This window comes from Archocentrus centrarchus, chromosome 13, assembly GCF_007364275.1.
Source record: "Archocentrus centrarchus isolate MPI-CPG fArcCen1 chromosome 13, fArcCen1, whole genome shotgun sequence".
NCBI lineage: Eukaryota > Metazoa > Chordata > Actinopteri > Cichliformes > Cichlidae > Archocentrus > Archocentrus centrarchus.
Genome location: NC_044358.1, coordinates 1155303 through 1180305, shown reverse-complemented (window position 1 = coordinate 1180305; position 25003 = coordinate 1155303). Strand labels below are relative to the sequence as shown.

The following is a 25003-nucleotide window of genomic DNA, read 5'->3' as shown; positions in this document are numbered from 1 at the left end:
GCGGCGTATTAAACGTTGACTTCAGTTCCTCCCTCTCCCTGATCAAACCAGATGAACATTTCTTGGGTCTTTTCTTTTGTGAAAATGTTGCAATGGCTTAAACCGTGATCTTATCAGAGGTAGTGGGTATTTGTTTTTTACTGTTATCTGGTTTAATCCCCGATAATCTATACATAGTCTTAAAATCCAAAAATCCAGCACCTACCAGTGAGGGGGACAGGCAGTTGATTCCAGCTGCCAGTGAGTCATTTAATATGGCCTTCCTTTCTGGATGAGACAAGTTGTACAGCCAGCTGGAATGTAGGGGTGCTAGAGGTGACAAATCAATAGTGCAAACATAGGGCCTGTGAGTAGGAAGTGACAAGGCTTTCTCTTTACTGAATACTTGTCCAATGATACTCTGCAGGAACTTGAGTCAGTTTCTGGTGTGGGATTAGCTGGAAGTACAGGAGACTTTAAACAGTTTGTAGCGCAGAATAAACTCCAGATTTCTGCTTGCCTCTCAGCCCAGTTCAGGGATAACCAAGAATTATAAAACAAAACACTTGAGGTACTTATGATAATTTTCTGAGAATGACTGTTCTACCAAAAGCACACTGTAGTTGGAAGCTGCATGCAGGGATGTTTACCGAATGGAGCCCCACCTACCAGTACCACCAGTCCTACAGGTAAGCTGACCATTTAAGACTTGAGTAGTCTGAGGAAGGGCAACTTCAGCCAGAAACGGTACTCTCTTTAAAGGTTTTTATATTAAATACTATTATTATTCAGGAGCCTTGCTGGTGTGAGGACCCCTTTTTCCTCCTTGTCTGTGTGCTTTTGGCCCAGCACCCAGCCTTCACTTTTTTGGATTGTGCATGTCTGTCTTGTTGTTATTGGGTTCAGTATCTTGACACTTTGACACATGGTCAGTAGACAACGAGAGTCACAGCTGCCCCAATATAAAAAATATCAATGTGGATCCTTGATATTAATATGTGTTCCCAAGCTGTAAACTCATGGCTGAAAATTGAAGTCAAAGTAAGTTCCAAAAACTGCTCTCCTGCTAATGAAAACTTGAGGCTTGCTCGAAAAAAAGAAAAGAAAAAAAGAAAACAAACAAACAAACAAAAAAAAACCCCGCTAAATATTTAAACATCTAACTGTGTGGTGGATGCATTTGATTGACAGGTGTCGCAACTCAGGCAGCTGTAAGCATTCAGTGTCTGCTTTCCATCTCCACTAAATGGCATCACTGAACTGGACCACGCCCCCTTGATTGCATTGTTGGTGAAGTTTGGAGCTGTCTGTGTGTGCTTTGTACCTACATTTTACAGGTGCTGCTTGCCAATCAAGCTTGCAAGAATTAGTTGATCATTTCACTTTGTGATGAAGGTCCATAAAACTAACGCTGAGCCTTTGAAATATGGAGTCCAGACAGCACTGAGTCTGTAGCTGTGGTTAGGTCCATCTTCCTTATATCCTTTATGACTGTGCCTTGCTCAAACATGAATTTTCATGTTTCAATTTGCTGTTGTTGTTTAATTTTTATTGTTGAAGAATGGCTTATAATTCAAAGATAATTGTTTATTTTGTGTTTGTTCCATGAGGATTAGACAATCTAAAAAAAAAAATGCTTTGTTATTGTTCACAGTTAATGACATAAGAATACTACATATCCAGAAATCAGAATATTACCATATTACCAAGGATTTTCATTTATTACAGTGCACTCGTTCTCATCAGTATGATTATGCCAATTTTAAATAGAAATAATATCCTACAGGCTGGATACTAAACAATATATTTTATTTTAATGTAATTTTCTAACATTAAACTCAGACTTTCCATGCTGTCACATGGACCTCCTCATCAGATGGCACTGGTGCCACGAAGATGCTTTCATGCTTCAAAACTGTAATGATTCAACATACTTTTTGCACTTCTCTAGGCTTAACTTTTATAACAAGTGTTATCTTTTGTGACTCATGCAGATATGTTTTCTTTGCACTTTGACAAGTGAACACAATGTCTTTGTTGGGCCTTACCACTGCACATGAACACACTTACAGGGACTAATCCTGTAGATCAATAACCAAGTGAACAATGGTCTCTTACAAATTTAGCTCGTAAATGGATAAACGCTTTATATTTGAAGATCTTATTGTAAAAGCTTTTGCAATATAATGCCATATAAAAAGATTGTTGTCTTTGTCGGCATGCTGAAATGTCTCTACCAGTTAATTAAAGCTGATTGAGGTGCTGTGCTCTGGCCTAAATGTGGGTGAGTATTTTTTTTTCACACATATCAGGTGCCGCCAAGTGTCTCCAGGGGGATTTCCACGAATGCTGGCTCAGCAAGAGCAAGAGAGATGCTTGCCAACAGGATGTTTGGTACACGCACATCATTTATTGTGTTAGTTTGAGACACCAGTTTCAACTGTGTTAGGCGTGAAGTGTGACCAGGAAACAAAAACTAAACCCCCCATTTTAAGATTTCTTCTTACTGTTTGTTTTGGCAGACAAATACTTGGAAACCTTTTCCATACTCTGAGTATCTTTGGTACAAAGGATCAAGTACACCCTGTGCACTTCAAATTACCAAAGACATGAATCACACCCCAGTTTTCATAACTAGATCTAACTTGCCATTTTAATGATAATAGACACCAGGAGAAAGATACTTCACACAGTTTGGCTTCTGCTTTATGTATTTGATAATGAGTCATGAGCCGAGCCTGGCTCTGGGTAAATTCCTGAGTAAAATCAATCAGGCATTAAAAATGCTTTATGTGTCAAAGAACTGAACCTTGTTTCTGGCTTTTAAAAGCATGGTCTTCCCCAGAGTTAATATTTTTTTCTCCCAACATATTAAAATTCAATATAGTTTCTATTTATTAAATTAACACAATCAGGAGTGTGAAGTGTGACCAGGAAGTAAAAAACACCCCCCCACTTTAAGATTGCAGTATGTGTGATGATACTTCAACATTAACTATAATTCACTTCTTGCAGTGTCACAACTACAGGTAATGTAAGTAAGTACTAAAGAATGAGTAATAACTAAGTGTAATAGACTGGACTATTACACTTTAATCAGTCACCATAAAAAAAATGTAATGTATGTATGTAATGTAAGTAATGGTTAAGTAATGTTTATGTATTGAGTAACTACTAAGTTTACTGCACACAGAAGGAGAAGTTGGAGGCTGGTGAAATAATCTGGAACTCCTTAGTAACTACTTAGCATGATGCCTTGCAACTTTAGGCATATATATATATATATATATATATATATATATTTTTTTTTTTTTGTTTTGTTTTTTTTCACAATAAAATAAGTAGGTAAAATTATTAAATAAATAAGACAAATAACAAGAATTTGGTGAGGATGATAAGTGGCATTCTACAGTGTGATTACTTCTGTATTTAAAGCAACACTTATGTTAAATTTAGCTTCCTTTAATGCCCTTGGCTCCGATAAATTGTTGCGATATTGTTGAAAAAAATAGCTTGTCTGGGACTCAATTTGTGTTGTAAATACAGTACTTGAACTGATACTTAATTGTGTACTTTCTTACTACAAGCCTCGTCCACCTACAAAAGTGTTTTGTTTTGTTCTGTTTTTCTCTTTCAGCTGTCACACACTCACCTGGGGTTCAGTAACTTCACTACGGATGCTCCAAGATAGAAGCTGGAGAAGTCAGGGATCAAACCGCCTACCTTCAGATGACCCGCTCTGTCTCCTGAGCTGCACCCACCCCTAATGAGAGTCTGTTAGAGTTTCTCTGTAAAAAGTGCCTCACAAAACGATTCTTTGATCTCTCTTCACTTGCTTAACTCCCAGTGAAATTCCCCCCTGCAGGTAAAAGTCAAATCTTGTGTGATTCCTTCAGTTCACACAGTTGCTTTACAGCTCAGTTCAGCCCTGACATGTTATCAGTGTGTGATATTTACTTTCACTCTCTTCCCACATTTCTGCACTTTTATTTGTTACCTGTGGCTATACAGGGCTTGTTCGGAGAGCAGTTGAGAGTAGTCTGAACCTGCTGGAGCAAAAATCCTAACTTTAACAGTGCAAAAGCTGTAAAAGAGAAACCCTCTTTATAACAACACTAGTGAGTTTAACATGTTTATTTTGTACAGTAAAAGAACGGACACATATGAAAATATATCATTCAGCTTTCATTAAAGTTGATCCACTAAATCAAACAGCACAAATTGAAAAGAAAAGCAAACAGCCACACTGAACAGAATCATATTTACAGTCAGGATACAAAGTAATACTGCTCTCGGTCTCATCATAATGCACTGTAACACACGTCATAGTTCAGTGGAAAATCCTTCCTGAAACAGTTGTCTTCTACAGGACAGGCATGTGGGTAGTCTGTGGGGGGAAAGTAAGGTGCATATTCAGGGGTGGGGGAGCTCTCCTGCTGGGCTGACCAACAGTGTGACAGGGCATAATAGTCCTGTGGAGCAGAGTGCTGATAGTGGTATTGCTCTGGGCTTAAGCCATGGTAACTGGCCTCCATTCTGGTGGGCGAGTTGTAGCATGAGGAGGAGGAGGAGGAGAAGGAGTCCTGTGGCGAGTAGCTGTTGGGATCCATGGGGTTGCAGAATGTCAGTGACTCCAATGAGGAGCAGGGGGCCTGAAAGAGAGGAGGACATCAGGATTACTTTGAGTGGGACTGCAGATGTGTCACGTGATGGTCATCCAACTAAAGCTAGGTCCAGGGCTCACCAGGAACACTTGTGAGTGGTGTTTTTGAATTATTGCATTCTTTTCTGCACAGACAGCTTACAAAATACACATGTAGCTATTCTATCCTGCCATTAGATAATTATATCATACAAAGCCACAATCAAAGCAAGATTCACACCTTCAAACACACCTTACATCCAAACAAACATATTTACTACATGCTAAATTCAAGCACTAATACATATTTATGGTAAGAAACAACCACATCAAACCTCTATCCCAAAACAATACAATTTAAAGTTGCATCAAGTATTAGAAAATGTTTATCTTTAAAAGAATTTGATTTATTGTAACACCCTTTAACTTAGTATGTTTTAGTTACCAAACAGCATATTTAAGAATGTTTTAATTATCAGGTTTTGACTAAAACCTGAAATTGAATTGCAGTAATCCCATAACTATAGAACTGATGTCTGAATACAGACATAAGTTTTTACACACTTATAAACAAATCACCGTTCCTCAAAACAGAAAACACAGTTTTTACATGTCATTTATTTATTCAATGGAATAGTGTCATTGGACAGAGACTTACTATCCCCTGGCCATAGTAATCCACATCCGAGGACAGTCCATGTCTCCAAGGCTGAGGGGAGGTTGGAAGGGGAGGCAGAGGGGTGTCGTAGGCAGTACCACTGTATCCGTTGCTGGGCAACATCACATCCCCAAACTGCTGCTGCTGCACCTGGATGCTGTTATAGACGCTCTCTTGCGTCTGAATGTTGCATGCACTGTCAGGGAGTGGGAATGACATGGTAGTCCGAAGCTGGAGGGCCAGCACCCCGCAGCTGTTGTCTTCACTTGGGTGGATAGCGGGAGGAGGGGCAACATGGCGACCTGGTGATATTCATTGTAAAAATTAGACTGAAAATAGCCAAAAAGATAAATAAAGATGAAAATAGAATCACATGCTCCGGGTTAAGGATTGCTACTGATGTTAATAAATACGAACAAACATATATGACACCTTTGAAAGGGGCGTGGCTTAAGAGTGGGACTGTGTTGGCATCCCACCCCTCTGAAATTTGATTTCCCCCCCTCCTACTGAAAACTGTGTCCTCATGTTAAGGCAACCATGGATGGAATTTGCTGGATTCTTTTTCCTGATTTTCCATACCATACCCAACACCCTCACCCACCCCCACCATATATCACCCCATTTAAAAACATGTGAACTTACTTGGGAAAGTGGCCGCGGGAAGCTCCTGTAGTTCCAAGCAAGCCTGGTGTATCTGCTGATCAGTAAGAAGAACACATAAAGGAGGAAGAGGAGAGAGGGGGAGACAAGATTGTTAGATTTTTGTTGTTGTTGTTTAATTCTGAGAACATTTTTATCTGACTTTAAAAGATACAGGTTTTATTATTGCTTTGACTGTTTTGCTGTAAGTGAGTTTAGTGGTTCGTTTTTTTTTTAACGGCCTATCAATGATTTACAGGTGAAATAGCGCTCAGACTGTTTTTCTTCTCAGCAGAGGACAGAAAACAATGTGAGAGCGCTGGAGACGCGAGCAACGAGGAGTGAAAGAGGGAGGAGTTACCGCATTAAGTTTCTTGGTGTTGGCCTCCCTCTCTCTGTGCCTCTGCAGCAGCTCTTTTACCGTGGTCTTCACACGGACTCCCTGGTACACCTTCAGTTTATCTGAATGAAGAGAACAGGGTGTCACGCATGCACAGTAGACTCCTTTTGAAGCAAACAAGACCATTCATACACTCTTCTCCTCCCTACTCTGGCTAGCACCACCCGCCTCTCCCTGCTCCGCCAGTGAAACACCACAAAGCATTTCCTTATACGAATGAAAATCAGTCAATATCACAGATAATTTTGTTTCCGGTAAATTGAAAACACTCTATGGAGTGTCACTACTTAGTTGTACATTCTAATAAAACAGTTCAGTCATTTCCTGTGGTGTGGAAAATGCATCTAAGATTTTGTAATAAAGAGTAATAAACTGGTTTGAACTACCTAAAGCACCGATATGTTTCTATTTCATGATTGGTGCGCAAAAGCTGATTTTCAGCGATCATTACGCCGAGTGTTGCCGGGTGTTTCTGATCGCTCATCCCACCTTCTCAGAGCCTCTCGGTCGGGAAAGTCTTTCACTGCAGTCTGTAACCCCCGAGCTACCACGCCCCATTCAGGAGCAGAAGAAATCAACTTTAAACGCGTTAAAGTAAGTAGGTTTTATTACGCATGGTGAATTGATTGACTGTTAAACAAAAAAAAAAAATATCATTCGAGGGGGATGAAATACGCAGAAAGCTGTTTAGTGAAATTGTATGACGCTAAAGTTGGGTAAAGGAGCTTCCAGTGCGTAAAGCGCGTAAAAAGTCTGCAAAGCGATCCGCGACAAGACGTCACCGCAAAACTTAGAAATGCGATGAAATTCTTGAAGTGTGTTTTCTGATAAATGCGGTGCAACAGCTATGAATGAAATAAGTCTCCTACGTGATACATGTGTCCTGTCACTTCGTGAAAGTTTGGACTTGAGATCGATCAGGTTGTTATGGAAATTTTCCGAAGCGATTTCAGCCCGGTGGTGTTTACAATTCAAAACCCCGAGCTCTACACCAATCTCCGTTACTTTATTCAAATCACCCCTGCCCCCCAACATGAATGTATGACAGTTAAAGGCAATGGGAGTAATTGGCAGATTTTTTTTCCCCCATACTTGAAGCTTGATTAAGGAACGGTGAAAGAACGCCTTGTATAGGTGCGCGTAATTTAGGCCTAAAGGGGATATTTAAAACATTAATGGGTGCGATCTTTTTGGAGAATATGTTAAGAGACGTAGCTTGCTGCGAAACCTCACCTGATAAATATTCATACAGTGAAATGCTACTTTATGATTTGTCTTAAATGTGGCATTTAGTGGGCAAATTTAAAGGCAGACACATCCCACTCTAACACAAACACCCTGTTAGGGACAGACAGCCCGGTCAGAGAGGCTGCGACTCAAGTGATACTTCCAGTTGAATTCTTCCTAACTTAAATTGATCTTTGAAAATTATCATCTACGTGTGCTGAGATGCGTCAACAGACGACGGTCAGGAGAAATAAAGTATACAATAAAACCATAAACGTCAGTGAAGCTTGTAGAAATCTTTGAATGGAGAAGTCTACACAAACAGATGAAAATAGGTGCCATTAAACTAAAGATATTCTACACATTGAAGTTTAATTTAGCTCATTCATCATATACTTTAAATATGGAAAGAAATGGACATCTGTAGGGGGGAAACACCCCACTTAAACACACAAATCCTGTGCTTTCAATATTTCCATTTTTCTTTTCTTTTCTTTTGTCTTTCAAACAGGGGAAAATGCTAGAAAATGAGTTCCTGAATAAAATCCGAGATGAAACTCACCGGACATGATATCTGGGATGGAGAGATGATTCCTGGAGAAGAACTGTGGGACTCCACAATGTCCTTTTCTGCCTCAGCAAAATGGCCAAGAACGAAATTTGTGCAAAAGTCTCCAAAAATAGCAACACAAATATCTTACAGTAGAGCCAGAGCATACAGAATGATTGTAATATAGCTGGGGACATATTAGTTTGAGATTTTCTCCCTCCATGCCTACTATTTAAAACCCCTAGAACTCAATGATTTGACAATGATTTGATTGCGCGTTACTTACCATTTGAATATTCAGAGGCAACTGACTCAAATCGATTTTCAGTAAAATCACTAAGTATGAACACTCTATAAAATTCACTTTAATGCCATGTAATAGTATTTTACACTTTAACCCCCCCAAAAAGCACTTTTATTCATTTTACCCTCCTTTTGCTCTATCCCAGCATCGCCCCCCTCCATTTAGCACTGCATCTAGGATTACTTCTTCAGTGTACCGTTAAGAACGCATTTCGCCTCACACCCTCGACCACACGTTTACTTGAATTTTAAATTTTTAAGTTTATTTCACAGAAAACACATTAATAATGGCAAAGAGGGAAAGTGGGTGTGGCAAGGGCCAACAGCCCTCGCTGGCATGGCGAGGAGAGTCTCCAGCTCCATCAGATTGCTCACACCTGCTGCAGGCCGCGGGGAGAAGAGACTCAGCAGCTTCACGCGCAGTTTTATCTTTGAGGGGGCTAAAAAAATTTATGAAAATAAAAATTTATTTCAGGATCAGTGAAATGTTTCCGGTAAGGATGCCGAGATCACAGGGTGTCTTTTAAGAATCAGATTTACGTTTTAAAATAAATCCCTTAAATTATGATTTACCACAGATGATTCACGCTAAACGTTTCTTAATTTTAATTATCCGTAAAAGGCTGTTCTGAAAACAAAGAAACAAACAAGATGAAAGAAAAGAAAAGAAAAGAAAAGAAAAAAGAAAGCATTAGTAGCTCACTCTATGCACTAACATTCGTTGCACTGCGACCCGCATTTATTTCCTTTATCAGACTGCGGTACGTTTGTTAGAATACAAAATTAACTAATAAATACAAAGGTTACATTAATTTCTCTCATATTTACCCAGCTAAAAATCATATATATATATTTTTTCCCCCACAAACAAATTATATATTGTCTTAGATCTATTAGTATTTTTACATTTTTTACTGTGATAATAAAAATCTTAATTTTGCAGCATCTATATAATTATTAATTTTAGCTACAGAAGCAATATTATTAGATTAGAGGCATCCTCACTCCAAAAACAACAGCATAAAGGTTTTAACTGTTAATACATCATTATCCTTAGTAATATTCGTCCAGCAAAAATACTTTTTATGTATCTCAAGCGCGTTTCACTAAGTACTCTCTTAATTTCCATCCCTGTCCTCCTCTCTTCACTACACCCAGGAATCGTCTGTTTCCTTTCGGGGCGCCTCCTCCTGCAGCCGTGGCGTAGCAGCTCCACCTAGAGGCCACAAATCAGAAGATTTCGACATTATGTCTATGTGATGAATCCCAGTTTGTGCGGGTAAATGAGACTTTTCGTCACATACAAAAGTTAGCCATGGAATTCCGCAGGGTTCCATGCTGAGACCAATACTTCTCTTGGGCAATATTATTAGAAAACACTGCATCCATTTTTCGTTGGTGAGTCATTCCTACTGCCATTCCTGTCCCTGTGACAGTACTGAGTGCATTTTGTATAAAAATGGTCCATTATTTATTTCTTATACTTGTCTTACACTCTTAACTCCCGTCAACAACAGAGAACAATTATATGTGTCCAGTATTATTCATTTTTAACCTATTCACAGATTTAAAATACTTAAAATGCCATGTTTCTAATCATCTTTGTTCAAGTTCAGTTACCAATATAAGTTACAAACATCCAAACAAGTTAACATTTGCACAATCGTACTCCAACACCAACGTTTTTTTTTTTTTTATGTGTTTTTAAATGTTAAAGTCTCTGGAACAAGTTGTGTCTCCGTGTTACTCTTATGGAAATCCTTCTGATACAGGATTTCCTAATTGGACCTCTAGTCACATGACTTACAGCGCTTTGTATATTTTTTGGAAGGAAATCATCTACAAGAACCAAAATAAATGTCATGCTTTGATCACTTTTTTTGTTTTCCATGTTTCAAAATGATTCACTGATGTATCAAAGCGCAACATGTCTACGCTGTTACCCCTGTTTACAGTATAAACCTTTTTTTTTTTTGTAATTTTGATCATATGGTTGATTAATATGTTAAAAATCCTTTTTATGGTCTTTATTTAGGTATCCAAACCCCCCAAAATGTCAAGCAGCGAGGTTGTCCATGTAAAAGACTTACAAAGACTAAAAGAAAACTGAATTTAAATGATAATGATAATATATTCAAAATAAAAAACAGTGGCAATATTTTATTTTAAGATTGTTATATTATGTTTTATATAAAATGTATAATTTTTATGCAAAAATCTAAAATGTATAAATGCCAATATTTTTTGACCTGCTGAGATTATTTAAAAAAGGAAACATTTTGTCTAGACATTGACATGAGACTTTTACTATGAAGTAAAACTTCATAATAGTTAAAAAGCAATATCATCATCCAGCTGACCCCATGGGCTCTTTATGGCTGGTTTAAGAGAATTGCAGTTCTCAAAAACAGCTAAATTCGGTTGGTGGACTGGTATACTTTCCATGTCAGGTCACACAACCAATGCAAAACTAGGAAAATGTTAAGTTATCATAAAAATCTTTATTTCATTTCAAATGTATATGTCGGGTTTTTGGTACCAAACCCAAGAGTAAATACAGTTGTCCATGTAAAAACGGTTTTGAAGTGAATATAGTTGGAAAAGTCATGTGAACAGCTGCAAGAAATGTTACTCCATGAAATCAATAATGTTATTAACAGCCTTTATACATTACATTTCTAAAATGGTTATTATTGGTTATTGTTACTGTTATTATTTTTTACTTAATAAATGTCAGAAACCTTTAAACATTTACCGAATTATAATTTTCTTAAACAGGGTGAATTGATACGGATTACATGAGGGTGGAACCAGTGACGTGCAGTCAGGTGAGGCAGTGCCTCCCCTGTCTTCATGACAAATAAAATACCAACAATGATAAGAGCAAATACATTTGACCACCTGACCTATAAAACTATTTTATAAAACTGTTTTCTGATTTAGTTCAACACTTTAATGGTCAGAATTTATGCATCGCCTGTTCAAACACATCCGGGGTGAGCCAGTGCAGTGCTGTGGCTCACCTCTAGTGGCGCTGTGTATCATACAACAAATGAAGCAGGCAGTTGGGATATGCCCATTGCTGTCTCTATTTATATGCCCCCCACCCCCAATCATCGTTGAACAGTATGGAGTTGATTAAAGCATAATTAATCATAAGTATAATTAAAATTGAAAGCTTCTATTTTGGGTTCATATATGTGAACATCCGACTCCAGAAGAGTCAGACGCTTCACCCGTCACAAACCTCAAGCGCACGTCACTGGCCTGGCTTAAAGACACAAATGCCCGGATGTTCCATAATTTTCTTCTCCTAAATCCAGACAAACCGAGGTTATTATATTTGCCCCAAAAAGCCAGATGTCTAACCATGTGCATTGCCTTGGCCTCCAGTAACACTGTGAGGAACCTTGGGGTTATTTTTTTTTAACCAGCATATGTCCTTCAATTGGCACATTAAACAAATATGTAGGACTGTTATTTTTCATCTGCAAAATATATCTAAACTTAGAAACCTTGAGGTAACTGCTGATGCAATTTGGAGCTATATAAATAACCCTGAATTAAACTTTGAATTGCACTGCCATTAAATTTCTAGAATTAATTGCAATAATTCTCTGGGAGGCTCAGTTGCCCAAACTGAGGTTCAGAAAACATTGGACATAACAGAAGTAAAGGACAACAAGTCCTCCACTCCCATTGGTAACAGTAAATCAGACAACCTCTTCATTTGAAGTACCACACTAAGCAGTGTTTTGAAAATGTCTGTAGACTGCATTTTAATAACAGAAACAGTCTACAGTTACAGGAACCTTCAGGGTACAAATGATTCACACATTATGGAAAAAACAAAACAAATACTCAGAATATACATCATAAAAGCAGAAGCCTATGTCACATAAGTTAAAATATGTTTTCTGACATAAGCATAAAAAAAATCTAACTGTATGGAAAAAAGTGGACAAACAAACAAATAAAAAATGGTACTATTCTATACCTGGAGTGGGCCCTTAGTGGACTAAGGCCACCACATTCTTAGCAACACATTAAAGTGCCCCTTTTGTGCCCCTTTCTCTACAGTTTTCTCTGGATTTTCTGTGCATGTGTTTTTCAAAATTACACAGGACAAATGGACCTATTCACTTCCCTCGACAGCACTGCTGCTGAATTGCCTCAAACGCCTCATTAAGAGCTCTTTTTTTCTGTTACTTATCTGTGTCACTATGTGACACTCAAAGATATTGACTGTTTAGGAGCTAGCCTGGCACACCCTCAACAGAATGCGAAGCTCCTTCAACTGTCTTGCAGTCACCCATCATTCTTAGCCAGAGCCACCTGAGCCTCCTCTCCTTTATGTTTTAGTGCTTAGTGAAGTGTGTAGTTAACACACTTTACTATTTGATACCCTGATGGATAAATTAGTTGCTTGATATCATCAGCCTATCACAGATATGCTGCATTTTACATTTCTTGGTATATATGATGTCAGATATGCTCAGATTTTTTGCCAGCAGGAAAAAGATGCTTGGGGTAACTAAGAAATGGCGTTACCACATTGTTCATCCAGCAGCTCTAAGTCTGTAGTTTAGATTCTCTCAGCTCTGTCTTTCTCTGTCACACCCAGAGCAGATGTGACTTTCTGAAGGGTCACAGAGACAGCGGCTAACAAAGCATTTCCAACAGATGGTGAAATAAAGACCTGCAGCTCAAAGTACAAAGTTAGACTACACAAAGTATACAATGAATGAGCACAATAGGGACACTTTAAAATGTGAATATTTTTAGCAAATTGATGTTAAAATTTTCTTCAAAAACCTCCCAGAGAATTTACACCAGAGTGTTGAGTTCATCAATGAATTGTCTGTAAAAATGCAATCTTCTGAATTCAGTCAGTATGCCCTCCTAATCTCATAGGGCGACCAGGAGCTCACCCCCTCTTCCTTAGCCCAGGAGGAATGAGCTTCGGTGCTGGTGGTGAGGCTGCTGTGGCTGTCGACCGCCTCCTCCGTCACCATCTTGGTCACCAGATCACTGACAGGACTGCTCATGTAAGGAGGGCAGGGGAAGGAGGAGGATGGTGTAGTGGGATAAGTGCTGGTGGAGGTTAAAGGGTGGTAGTGGACATCCTCCAGAGAATGCAGGGTATAGGGCTGGCTGCTGGGGACAGGACCCAAGGAGGAGCTTCGGCTTGGAGAGCGGTATTGGGAGGGGCTCCCTGGGGGTTCGGGGCTGGGCATGGAGGGTGGGACACTAACAGAGGCCAGGCTGTCCTGGCAGAGAGCCTCCACCTGGGATACCGGCTCAGACTGCTCCCATGAGTCTCTCTGAAACAGGAAGACATGAGAGGACAGGATGAATCATTCATTTATTTCCTCATCAGATAGTGCAAAGTTCCCAGCACCACAGCAGACCTTTTGTAAAGCCAGCATTTCCTTTAGTGATGGATTATTTCTATCACTATATTTACTTCATTTACTGATTCCCTGTCAACACATTTGAACACCTCTATAGAAGTGCAAAAACAATATTGATGTTGCACTTGATCGTTTCAGAAATCGGGATTTTAAAGTGTTGGTGTATCTCAATAACAAAAGTAAAGTGCTATTGATACTTTCACTAGTACAGTCTGTCCATGAATATTTTTTGGTTTTGGCTTTGATTTTCTAAAATTTCTTCCTCCGCTCGGTACAGTGGAGGTGAATAGGTCACACTGTAGAAAACATGTACATCAGAGCACACCAAGTCCAACACACAACAAGGAATACTTTCTTTTTCCACTCTGTTACAGGAAGATTATAAAACTTCCTGTAACAGAGTGGCCAGTTGACACAACTTCTTTGTGTTAACTGGCTTGACAGAACCCGAAACCTCAGTCAGATATAGTGTGCATGATGGCAGTGGTTCCCAGCTGTCTTTGCTAACCCCAGCTTTCTGCTTCAGACTCTGAGCATGCTCATATAAAAGGAGACATTTAAAGTCCCTTCACTCTTCTTCTGCACAAAATGCACTGATCAAGTGCCACCTACATTAATGAGACATTACTAGAAATAGGTGATAAACATATATAAAAGATAAGCCATAAAAATATCAACTGCTAAAAGCAACACTGGTGGAGCAAATAAGACAAGAGAGCAATTCTGCAGAAAATCATGAATCCTGTGAGTTCATTAATGATTTACTGATTTTAACAGTATTGTTATTATTATACTAATGTGATGAATCCGATTGGATCCTGTTAAATGGTAGGTTAAACTTATTTTTCACCGTTTTTAAAACCTAGTGGTGAACCTAAACCTGCACCCACTCTTTGTTCATCTGTGTTATTATCGATCTGATTCCTACCAGAAATAAATGTGAGGACTCTCCGCTGAAAGGCGGTAGCAGGGAGGACAGTGCAGATGAGGGCAGGAAGGACCCTCCAGAGCTGGAGAATGTGGCGGCACTACGGTAGTCACCAAAGGTTTCTGGGTAGTAGCTGTCGATGAGAGAGGAGTAGCCGGCCATGGTGGAGGGCTCGCAGCCTAGGGGCTTACCCCCAAGGGTGGAGGAATAGACATCAGGGGAGAACTGCTTGCTGGATGGGCAGAAGTCTGAGTCAGAGATGAAGGAACGTCCCCTTATGCCATAGTAGCTGGGCAGCATGTGAGTACCTGAAGGGGAGCAACAGAAATCATTTTTTCATGGGAACAATAATTGCAGAAACCCTGCTATGTCTAATACATCTTTGATGTAGACATGTGCTGACAAATGAGTCAAACAATGAGGATCTGTGATGCTTTACTGATGGCTCACCTGACATCTGGACAAATGAAGGTGGAGTGGTTGATCCTCCCTGCAGTAACAGAGACAGGACACTTCAGATTTTACTTAAATATGATGACCTTTAAGTTAAGGCATGCAAAACAAGGGCACACAAAACTCAGATTTCATGTAGCTAAATTTGAAAGTGATTTTTTTTCACACGTTAAAACATGTACATTGTTTGAAAAATGAAAGACTAAAATTAGGATAATCATTTTGATCATTTTTGGTCATTTTGATCTTGAATATTGTTCATTTTATCTAATTATAGATACTCAAGATGGAGCTAGTTTTAACTACAGTGCACACCCTAGGGATTGAGAACCCTCTAAAGCAGACTTGGGCATTGTATGGCATCATCAGGCACCTTTGGTTGTGCATGCGTTTTGTGCCATTTAAGCTAACAAACACTCTTTGGTAAACTCCCCATCCTAGAGTAGCTTTTGAGACTTTGTGGGAAACTTTGTTACTTTTATTTTGGAGGTGACTACAATTTATTTTTTTAATGTTTGTACTTGTGTCCAAGTGAATGCAGCTTCACTGTAAATGTGCTGGAACAGATTTTTATGAAAGATTGCTGCAGAATGCAAAGTTTTTAACAACACACGGACTTCTAAGTGTGTATTCACTGAAGCCATGTGCTTAGTTTTCGAGAGGAGATTGCTTAAGGATCCCATTTTGAATCACCATTATGATACAAAACATGCTGCTTAATATAAGAACTTGACTGATGCACAGCAGACACAGAACTTTAACCCAGGACTGAAACTGATATTTTTGCATTGTATTATAAACCAGGAGGTGTTGAGTAAGTCAGTGCTAAAAAGTAACCAGGTTGTTTAGCTAAATTAGTTAACTTCATCAGGGTTAGAGCACTGAATTACAGTTTGTTGCACTTTTGGAGGGGCATGAGATTGAACATGGTGACACAGGCTCCCACACAGCTGTCAGGTGTCTCAGCCTGCGAAAGTGCTAAAAAAGAGTATTGGATCTAAGAGCAGAAATCTGAGTGTCTTGTGAGAAGAATATTCAAAGGACATTTGAGACCTTTCAGCTGCAAAGTGGAAGGCAGATCTCGCATTTGCTGTTGATGTTACTGTCCTTCATATTTCAGGTTCAGACAATGAACCTGCATTTAATGCTCGTGTTCAAGTCCAAAACAGACTAGATTTCTCTCACTCAACAAGAAAAAAGAACTGAAAACTGCAGATAATGCAACTACCAGCAAATAGCAACAACACTTTGTATAAGTTTGGAATTTTGCAAAAGCATGCACATTTTGTTCACAATTGATTTTGGGAATGTTAATTAAAAAGTGATAAAATGTTGGTGTTTTTATAAATGCATTTTTATTGTCTAAGCAACACTGGGCAACACTTGTGCTCTGAAACCCATACATCACAGTCATGGGATTATTAATGAGGAAAGAAGGAAAAAACATCATCCTGCAACATAAATTTCTTTCAATTTTTCTCTGAGGCAACTATTGTTTTGTTTAAATAAAACTGAACTGAAATGAATAGAACTGAACTGATTGTAAAGGTGATTACTCAGATCAACCTTGTATGGCTTTGCAGTGATCTCTTCCTCTCAGCCAAGAAGGGAACTAAAACAACAGAAAATGTGAAATGCCTCCTCAAGGGTTTAATTTATAACTCATTTCCATGTGAAATCTGAGACCAAGGTAGACTCTAGAAACTTCATTTGCAAGAACCAACAATCTGAAAGGTCAAGAACAACTGGTTTAATGCTTAACCCCTTAAACTCCAGATCATTTTTGAAGATTGAATTGATAGTTGCTCGTCAACTGAAAAAAAATACACAAATAAGACACAAGTGTTTGTGCACCCAGCACCAGACCACAGTGAGAGTTGAACACACCAGCAAACCTATTTTTAGCTTTTGCCTCATGAAATTTTTAAATAACAAAAAACAACTATAAAAATGAGTCAGTGACACCAATAGTACTGACTGCATTCTAAAAGTTCTAAAATTCAGGCCAATTTGATGCAACAAAAGGAAAATACAACAAATTCTACATTTTAAAGATTGTATTACAAACAAACCGCTACATTTTAGCCACATGGAAAGCTTTGGAATTATAGTTTGGGTCATGAATTGAGAAGATACACAATTCTGGTAGTCCCAATATGAAAGTGTTAACAATGCATTTTATCTGCCAATCCCTTGGAGGTCTGAGTCATCATTGGTGACAAACCCAGCCTTAACCTGACCAGAAACTGTAATTTGTGTTTCCACTCAGCTTTTCTCCCAAGTTTGCAATCAGAAAACAAAGAAAATGACGCACATCAAAAAATATTCACCCACCTATTACACAAGAGTTGTGTTTCGACTTGTGTCAGAACTTTGTTGAAGTCAAATGGAATGAAAGATTAAAATGGAAGAAGCCATGTTTTCAGTTTATGAAAATACAGTTAAGTTGAAGAACTTAATGATTAGTTCAAATTTAATTGCATGTTCTGTATCATCACCATTCTCTGACTTCTGATTTTCACCTAACTGCTGTTCATTTAATTAAACACAGTTACAAAAGAGATACTTTCTGTCTGAATTCACATCTTTTTAAAGTCTTGAATCACCATGAAGATCCCAGACAATATTTCACTGCACATTGTTTAATTATGGTGGATTACTGGTATCAAAAGTTCTCCATTTATGGTGTATTTTTATGTGACAGTATTTGTTGTGCTCTTGTCAGCTTGTGTATGATTATCATTCGGTTGAAGTATTATGCTCTCCTATGGTTAATTTTTAGGTGTTGTTGACCAGCAGCATAATTTGGTTCTGCTCTAAAAGCAGACACAGATTCGTGTCAGAGAGATCACTGTGCAGACTTGCAGTGCAGGGACACACAGGACAAGGTTTGACAGGATCTCTTGTTTGCATATTGCTAACATGAAAGAGTTGATATTAAGCCCATGTTGGCTGGGATGCAAGCAAATTTTGAGGTTTAAATTTGAATGTGATTTGCAAATGCCAAGACTTCCTCATGTGGCCCAGGTATGGCTCAGTGCATCTCTGAAGGCTGCCTATGGAAATCAGCTCGCTCAAGCTCGGGCAGTCAGGTAGTGTGTGCATGTGTGTGTTGGCGTTGACTAATGAGAGACCTATTTAACCTTGTTTCACTAAAAACTCTTCCTTTCCATGCAAAATCTGTTACACAATGATATTTTTAAAACAGCCCATTTTGTGTTTTTAAAATTGAACACACACAACTGTTTTGTGTAAATTTTCCTACTTAACACATAAGCTTTGTCCATATTTCATTCTGGGAGATCATAGCTGGGTTTGCTTGTCTGCACTTCCCTTGCTTCCCTTTTATTCATCATGTTTTACTATTTTTTAGGGTCTTACATTAAGACTTTTTCATTTTGTTCCAGCAACTACTCACACAGTAAACTGTTAGTTCTCGTTGTTTATCAGCTTACCCTGAGACACAAATGTCACTGCGCCTTGAATTTGCTGCATCACACACTGCCCAAGCTCATTTATGTGACATCAACATGTCTGGACACACTACCTCAATAGAATATGTCAGACAAGAGAAGCTGCTGAAGTGAAATGATGTAAGAGCTTTATATTTTCAGTGTGGCTGCCCATGTTCCAACATGAGGAGACTGTGGTCAGAGTTTGCTCTTATCTTTCAATGGCCTTTTATTCCCAGATAAAAGGCAGCATTAACCAACACAAGATCGGGGATGGCTTTAGTTACTGTGTGCCTCTGTGTATTATTATGTCTACAGGCATCATTTATAAACATACAAGTAAACCTCAAACTGAAAAGCAGCCCATATATCTGCAAACAATGAACTGTCATTACTGCTTCCATCCTGTATTATTTTGGCTCAATGATTGCATAATACATTATTTGACCATGAAAACATAACACCAGGTTACCAACTAAAATTCTTTTATGCACCTAGTTGTCTCAAAAGGAGACTACTGCATGCAACATTTGACAAACTGAGATATACAGTAAATGCTAAAATAAAGTGTAACAATAAGGTATGAAGTCAGTGCACTGACTAGAGTCAGTTGCACAGTTACATAAAGTTCATAATATTTGAGACCAACTGTCTAGCAGTACAACTCTAATGACTGCCAATCAACTTTATTGGAATTAAAAAATAAAAATGTTCAATCTGACTCAAGAGCCATACACTGAGTCAGCTGCATCAACTGAACACACAATTAGTTAGCAGCCACTTGGCTAAAGGTAATGGAAACTAATAGCTAAATGCAACACAGACAGTTAACCAAGAGTGCTAGATTAAAATTGCTAAATATGGTTACAAATAAATAGTTAAATCCAACATGGACAGGCAATACAGTTAGTTAAGGGTAACAGAAATAGACTACTATTGGATAAATATTGTAACAAACACATAGCTAAAGGCTAATTTAAAGAGATAATAGTGTGTGTATATAGAAGTCTTTCTGTTATATCGCTAATGTTGATGATGGCATTGAAGGTGTCACTTATCTGACTGCTACAATATAAAAGAATGGGAACAATTGCTGCATTTTATTAAATTAAACAAAGGTGTGTTTAACTTATTCCCATCAGACAAGTCATGTTTGAAATGCTTCATTACAGCAGCAGACTATTATTAGACTTTGAGGTTTTGCGGGACGTAATAAAGCTCATCATTCTCCACAAGTATGTTGCATATATAATTGGGGATTCATGAGTAAATTTTCCCTCAGGGGGGTTGAAAAAGCAGCGATACTGAAATATCAGAAAGGGAGATGGGAAATTCTGGAGCTTAAATAGCAGAGCTGCACTTAAGGGCAAAACAGAATCCATGAACCAGTATAATATCTGTAGCAAATTTGTTTTAATACATGTAGCAATGGTGCTTTACTAAACCAGTTGGCAACTGCAGATTTTAGCAGACATTACATAAAGATGCTACTTTGTTGGGTTTCAGCTTTGATTGCCAGTTTCTGTCTCTTCAGCAAATTTTGATGACACTAAATAAAATTCAGAATATTACATGCTTTATTATATTCCCTCACTTGTTACATAGTAGTTTAGCTGCTGTTTAAGAAGATGTCTTAAACAGCAGCTAAAGGGCACCTCTGGCCTCAGCTCTGATTAAGAGTAAATATACTGCTCAAAAAATTAAAGGAACACTTTTTAATCAGAGTATAGTATCAGCTGCTTTAGTGTTAATGAAATTAAGAACAGGTGTACTAGATGGGCAACACTGAGACAACCCACAAAATTTGGGTAGGATCAATATCACTACTGGCAGCATGAGGCAATACCTGGACCCTACAGAGGTTGCACAGGTAGTCCAACTCCTCCAGTACTCTGCTGCTCCTTTGTGCAAGAAGGAACAGGATGAGCACTGCCAGAGCCCCACAGAATTACCTCCAACAGGCCACTGGTGAGAATTTTATGAGGGTGACCTGAGGGCCCGACGTCATCTAGTGGGCCCTGTGCTCACTGCCCGGCATCATGGAGACTGATTGGCATATGTCCACCACTGGTGCTCTATGCTTTTCACAGATGAGAGCAGGTTTTCTCTGAGCACATGTGACAGATGTGAAAGGGTCTGGAGAAGCTGTGGAGAATGTTATGCTGCCTGTAAGATCATTCAGGCTGACCGGTTTGGTGGTGGGCCAGTGAGGAGGGATATCCATGGAAGGACACACAGACCTCTACAGGCTAGTCAACTGCTGACTGCCATCAGGTAGGCCATTAGGATGACCCACTGTCAAATCTGCTGGTGCAGTGGATCTTGGGTTCCTCCTGGTGCACAACAATGCCCAGGCTCATGTGGTGAGAGTATGCAGGCAGTTTCTGGAGGATGAAGGAACTGATATCCAATCGAACACCTCTGGGACATTATGTTTCAGTCCATCCGACGCTGCCAGGTTGCACTTCAGACTGTCCATGAGCTCAGTGATACCCTGGTCCAGAACTGGGAGGAGGTCCCCAAGGACACCAGCCGCTGTCTCACTACGAGCATGCCCTGACATTGTCAGTCATACATACTAGCACGTGGGGGTTGTATGTATGCCTTTCATTGCAGCAATTTTTAGTTGTTGCAATTACATTTCAGCAAAATGAACTAGCGTGCCACATTTTTTTTTCAGCCCTCTGTAAGATGAGAATTTTCATTTCATCAAATGATGTGACATCCTATCATTGCTAACACATTACCCAGTCCATAACAGTATAGCTATCCAGCATGATTCTTTCCCATTGATGTCTGATATGTTTTTGAAGTGCTCCTTTAATTTTTTGAGCAGTGTATATTGTTCTAAGGTCCTCAGGCTAGCCAACTTCTAATGATTTGTTGTCAGTTAACCACCTGTACACTGAAACTGCATTTGTCTAGCTTTGCCAAATGATGCTAAACTCCCCTTGCACATTTCACTTTTTAGGAGAGCCCTGCCTCCACACATGGGGGTTTTACTTAAACCTCAACAACCTCAACAGCCAGCACACCAGTGAGGATAACAATTTCTCTTTAGCTGTCCTCCCTCTGTGAATTCCCCACATCATAAAAACCACCTGTGCCAAGAATTTTATAATGAGCATTGCATTGGCGGAGACCCGAGTCATCAGCAGGCTACAGATGTATGGAGTGGACATGCCAGCACTGAAAAGAAAACAAACAGTGAACACTGTTCTGTAAAAACCTTTTGACAGGCAGTTTGTGGAAAATGAAAAGCCAGCCTTATTTGTGCAAGCAGGCATCTAAAGCACAGAAGCACAGCCTGATTTCTCTGTGTGCGTGTGTGTGTGTGAGAAAATGTGTGTTAGAGACAACAATAGGAGGTTTGTCTGTGGCCTGATCACAGCAGAGGACAATATCGGCTGGCAGGTGTGCATGGATCAAACTTTGCATAGGCAGTCTCCTGCACGGGCCCTTTCTTCTGTTTCTCTGTGCTACTTGTCCACCTCAAACCCCCACCCCCCCACCCCCACCCTGTCTCCACCTCCACCTTTTTGGGAACTTTTTTTAGGAGCTCATGGCTGTCAGCATTGCAAGCATTGTATCAGTGTTCTTTTGTGAGGTTAGGATGGGTTTTGGTGCTTTGTGTCTCTTTCTACACGCACGATGCTCAGCTATTTACAGAATGACTTTGCAAGCAAGCTACAGGTGGTCAAAGGATCAACCATGGATCGTTAGTGCACAAAAACAGGCCTAAATGTAAACAAGAAGAGTTTTTTTTTTTTTTTTTTAAAGGAAACCTCTTGATTGTGTCACTAACAGAATGTCAACTGTAGCTGTGCTGTTTGGTTTGGAGAGAAAAATGAAGCAGAGATAGATAGTACGGGACGAAAGCCCAGCGGTTTAGAGGAGATTGTGCTCACGCTGTATCTGGGTCCATTTGTCTGCCGGGATCGCTTCTCCGCCAGCAAGTCTTTGACTGTGTGCTTCACTCGAACGCCTTGATACACTCTCTTAGAATATTCTGGAGACAGAAAAACAAAAACTCCACAACGTGAATCCACAGACAGTACAAATTCAGGGACAGCCTGACTTGTAACACAACTTCATACAAATTTTCATCCATTCCCACAAATGTGTGTTCATTTGAATGCTTCACAGTTTTATGCATATAGGTGAATGATTCTTTGGGATTGGTGTGTAAATGTCATGGAAATTGCCTTTGGTTTGGTCAATGCAAATGGATTGCTAAAAAAGAGGCAATTAACTAAAAACTCTCAAAACCTCACCATAAGCAAACACTCCCGAGGGCTGCGGTGATTTTTGGTGATGGCTATATTGCAAAGCAATGCCACAACTTAATAGACAGTAGATGCCAATGAGCATCCTAGTAGCACTTCATTGGATATTAAATCATTCTTTACAAATCTCACATGTGTGCTGGTGTGATTTGGTCACATTCCTGGGAAGCAGAAGTAGAAACTCAATGAAAATGCAAACTTTACTATGCAAACGGAAATTGCATGCAAAAAACTTTATGTAAAAGACCCCAGCTTTTTGAATGGATATTTTAGATAAGGTCCAACTTTACACAGACAAGAAATCTTGAAAATATTAAATCTTCTTGGAGTATTTTTCTTTTCTTTTTTATAAATTAGCATTTTATTACTTTGCTTATAGAACCAAATATTTAGCAAATTCAAACACATGCAATTATGGATATGACTTAAATTCTATTTAAAAAGCAAAACAAACTAAACAAAAACAGACATTTCTTTAAAATGTATTTAAAAACCCTTTCAAAACACATTTTGTTTTTTCTGATGTGTTTTATGTGTGAGTAAATTAACTGCTTCCTAATGAAAATCTATATCGGCAAAGGAACTCGAATGACTGCCAAAATAAAACATTTTAAGACATTTCTTCCAGTACACCAAAATAAAAGCATTTCATCATCATCTAAACAACAAACAAACAAACTAACAAAACAAAAGGTTTAACAGTTCAAGCAAACATTTTTCAACATTTCCATTAAATATAAAAAGATAATTGCATGATCAGCCTGTATAGGATTGAGTGGCTCTTACCTGTGTCCATGATGCTGCTGATACACACACAGAGGCCTTTCTGTTTTCCCCCTGCTGTATTTGCCTATAGTAGCTACATCCAAGAGTGCAGCACCATACTGAGTGGTGTGCTGCAATAGAAGCTTTAACCAGGCTGTGAGGAGGGCAGGGACACATAGAACATGCCACCTCACACTGCAACCATGAGGAGGGAGCTTTTCAAAATGACCTTTATGTATTTGTTTAAATGCAAATGTTTGGTAGGGACGTTTTTTAGACTATTTGCATCTGCAGTGAAGATTAGGGGCAGGAAGCATCAGGATCATGGGAGAGAGAGACTGGGAAGCAGCTCTGTCACTCCTCTCCTCAGTCATTTTTCATCAACACAATTCCAAAGGATATGCTGTTTTCACTTTTTAAAAAATTTGTCTCTGCAGGAGTTTGATGTGTTGCTGTTTTTATGGGATGCAGTCTGTTTATGTTTCATATGAAGATCTGGCATTTCTGGAAATAAAAAAAATAAGTTTACAATTTTTTCATCAACACTTCCACCTGTTGATGAATAGCTGATGCTGCCTGGGAAAAATAATAATAAAAAAAAAAAACACACCTTTTTATATGAAAAAATCATCGTTGTGTCATTTTTCTATCTAAATAAATATTCTAAAATTTGCATAAAAAGCTGGAAATAAAGTAAAAACAAATGTGTCATCTAAACCTGGTGTTTAAAAAGAGAAGGAAGAATAGCTGGAGTCACACTCTGTTAAAATATTTGTGTCTGGTGCTCCCATCCAACTTTTTAATTGCTTCCCAGCTGAGGCTCATGTGAACTGCACTCTGGCAGGTCATTATTTGTCAGTGAAAATTTACATAGGTTGCCCATATTGTGTGATGTTTACATGATAAACCTGGTTACATTCTAATGTGCATGACTTCATAACGACACAGACACCAGTGAGATAAAATATCTAAACATTAAAGTGACTCAGCTTATGCCTGCTTGAATTTGCATGCAGTCTGCAGGTACACTTTGGAAGATACTAATATTGCACAAGACAATAAACTTTACCCAGCTTCCTGTCACTATGACAGGACTTGAATATAGTGTGATTTCATGTGGTGAGAGCAGCTGTTCACAGAAACAGAGAATGCTGTGACAGTGCTGGGCTGTACTTAAAGCAAGAGTATTACCTAATAAAAACTATGATGCTGCTTTAGCCTTTCTGTGGCTTGTTCACAGGTAAAGAACACCACGCCATGACCTTATAATAAAGCCAGCTTATACAAGTCTTTTCAAAAGGAGT

At 38.9% G+C, this 25003-nt stretch overlaps 2 protein-coding genes and 1 long non-coding RNA gene across 5 annotated transcripts; 1 reads left to right on the top strand and 2 right to left on the bottom strand.

Moving 5' to 3' along the window:
- Nucleotides 1-4098: 4098 nt before the first annotated feature.
- On the bottom strand, nucleotides 4099-8132 carry linc.pou2af1 (lnc RNA pou2af1). 3 transcript variants are annotated; one of them, XM_030745361.1, is made up of 5 exons: nucleotides 8111-8132; nucleotides 6283-6383; nucleotides 5925-5979; nucleotides 5280-5581; nucleotides 4099-4631 (listed from the first exon to the last, which is right to left on the bottom strand). In XM_030745361.1, exons 1-5 carry the CDS (start codon nucleotides 8115-8117, stop codon nucleotides 4281-4283), a joined length of 816 nt encoding a protein of 271 aa, XP_030601221.1. In that variant the 5' UTR covers nucleotides 8118-8132; the 3' UTR covers nucleotides 4099-4280. The 3 variants fall into 3 exon arrangements, with proteins under 3 accessions (XP_030601221.1, XP_030601219.1, XP_030601220.1); XM_030745359.1 differs by lacking the exon at nucleotides 8111-8132 and having other exon boundaries at nucleotides 6283-6449; XM_030745360.1 differs by lacking the exon at nucleotides 8111-8132 and having other exon boundaries at nucleotides 5925-5976; nucleotides 6283-6449.
- On the top strand, nucleotides 4123-11147 carry LOC115791212 (uncharacterized). The gene is made up of 3 exons (XR_004020848.1): nucleotides 4123-4734; nucleotides 6752-6915; nucleotides 8060-11147. It is a non-coding gene; the product is annotated as an uncharacterized LOC115791212 (long non-coding RNA).
- A 1314-nt stretch (nucleotides 11148-12461) lies between these two features.
- On the bottom strand, nucleotides 12462-23807 carry pou2af2 (POU class 2 homeobox associating factor 2). The gene is made up of 5 exons (XM_030745362.1): nucleotides 23721-23807; nucleotides 22557-22657; nucleotides 15194-15233; nucleotides 14744-15051; nucleotides 12462-13725 (listed from the first exon to the last, which is right to left on the bottom strand). The coding sequence occupies exons 1-5, from the start codon at nucleotides 23728-23730 to the stop codon at nucleotides 13291-13293; spliced, it is 894 nt and encodes a 297-aa protein (XP_030601222.1). The 5' UTR covers nucleotides 23731-23807; the 3' UTR covers nucleotides 12462-13290.
- Nucleotides 23808-25003: the final 1196 nt, after the last annotated feature.

Excerpts from the sequence above, each read along its gene's own strand:
- linc.pou2af1 (XM_030745359.1), bottom strand. The coding sequence starts at position 6,447 with ATGGTCTTGTTTGCTTCAAAAGGAGTCTACTGTGCATGCGTGACACCC. Across the intron at positions 5,980-6,282 it reads ACACCAAGAAACTTAATGCG|CAGATACACCAGGCTTGCTT; the intron begins GTAACTCCTCCC and ends CTTACTGATCAG. Across the intron at positions 4,632-5,279 it reads ATTACTATGGCCAGGGGATA|GCCCCCTGCTCCTCATTGGA; the intron begins GTAAGTCTCTGT and ends CCTCTCTTTCAG.
- pou2af2 (XM_030745362.1), bottom strand. Across the intron at positions 15,052-15,193 it reads TTCATTTGTCCAGATGTCAG|GTACTCACATGCTGCCCAGC; the intron begins GTGAGCCATCAG and ends GCTCCCCTTCAG. Across the intron at positions 13,726-14,743 it reads AGTCCTCACATTTATTTCTG|AGAGACTCATGGGAGCAGTC; the intron begins GTAGGAATCAGA and ends TTCCTGTTTCAG.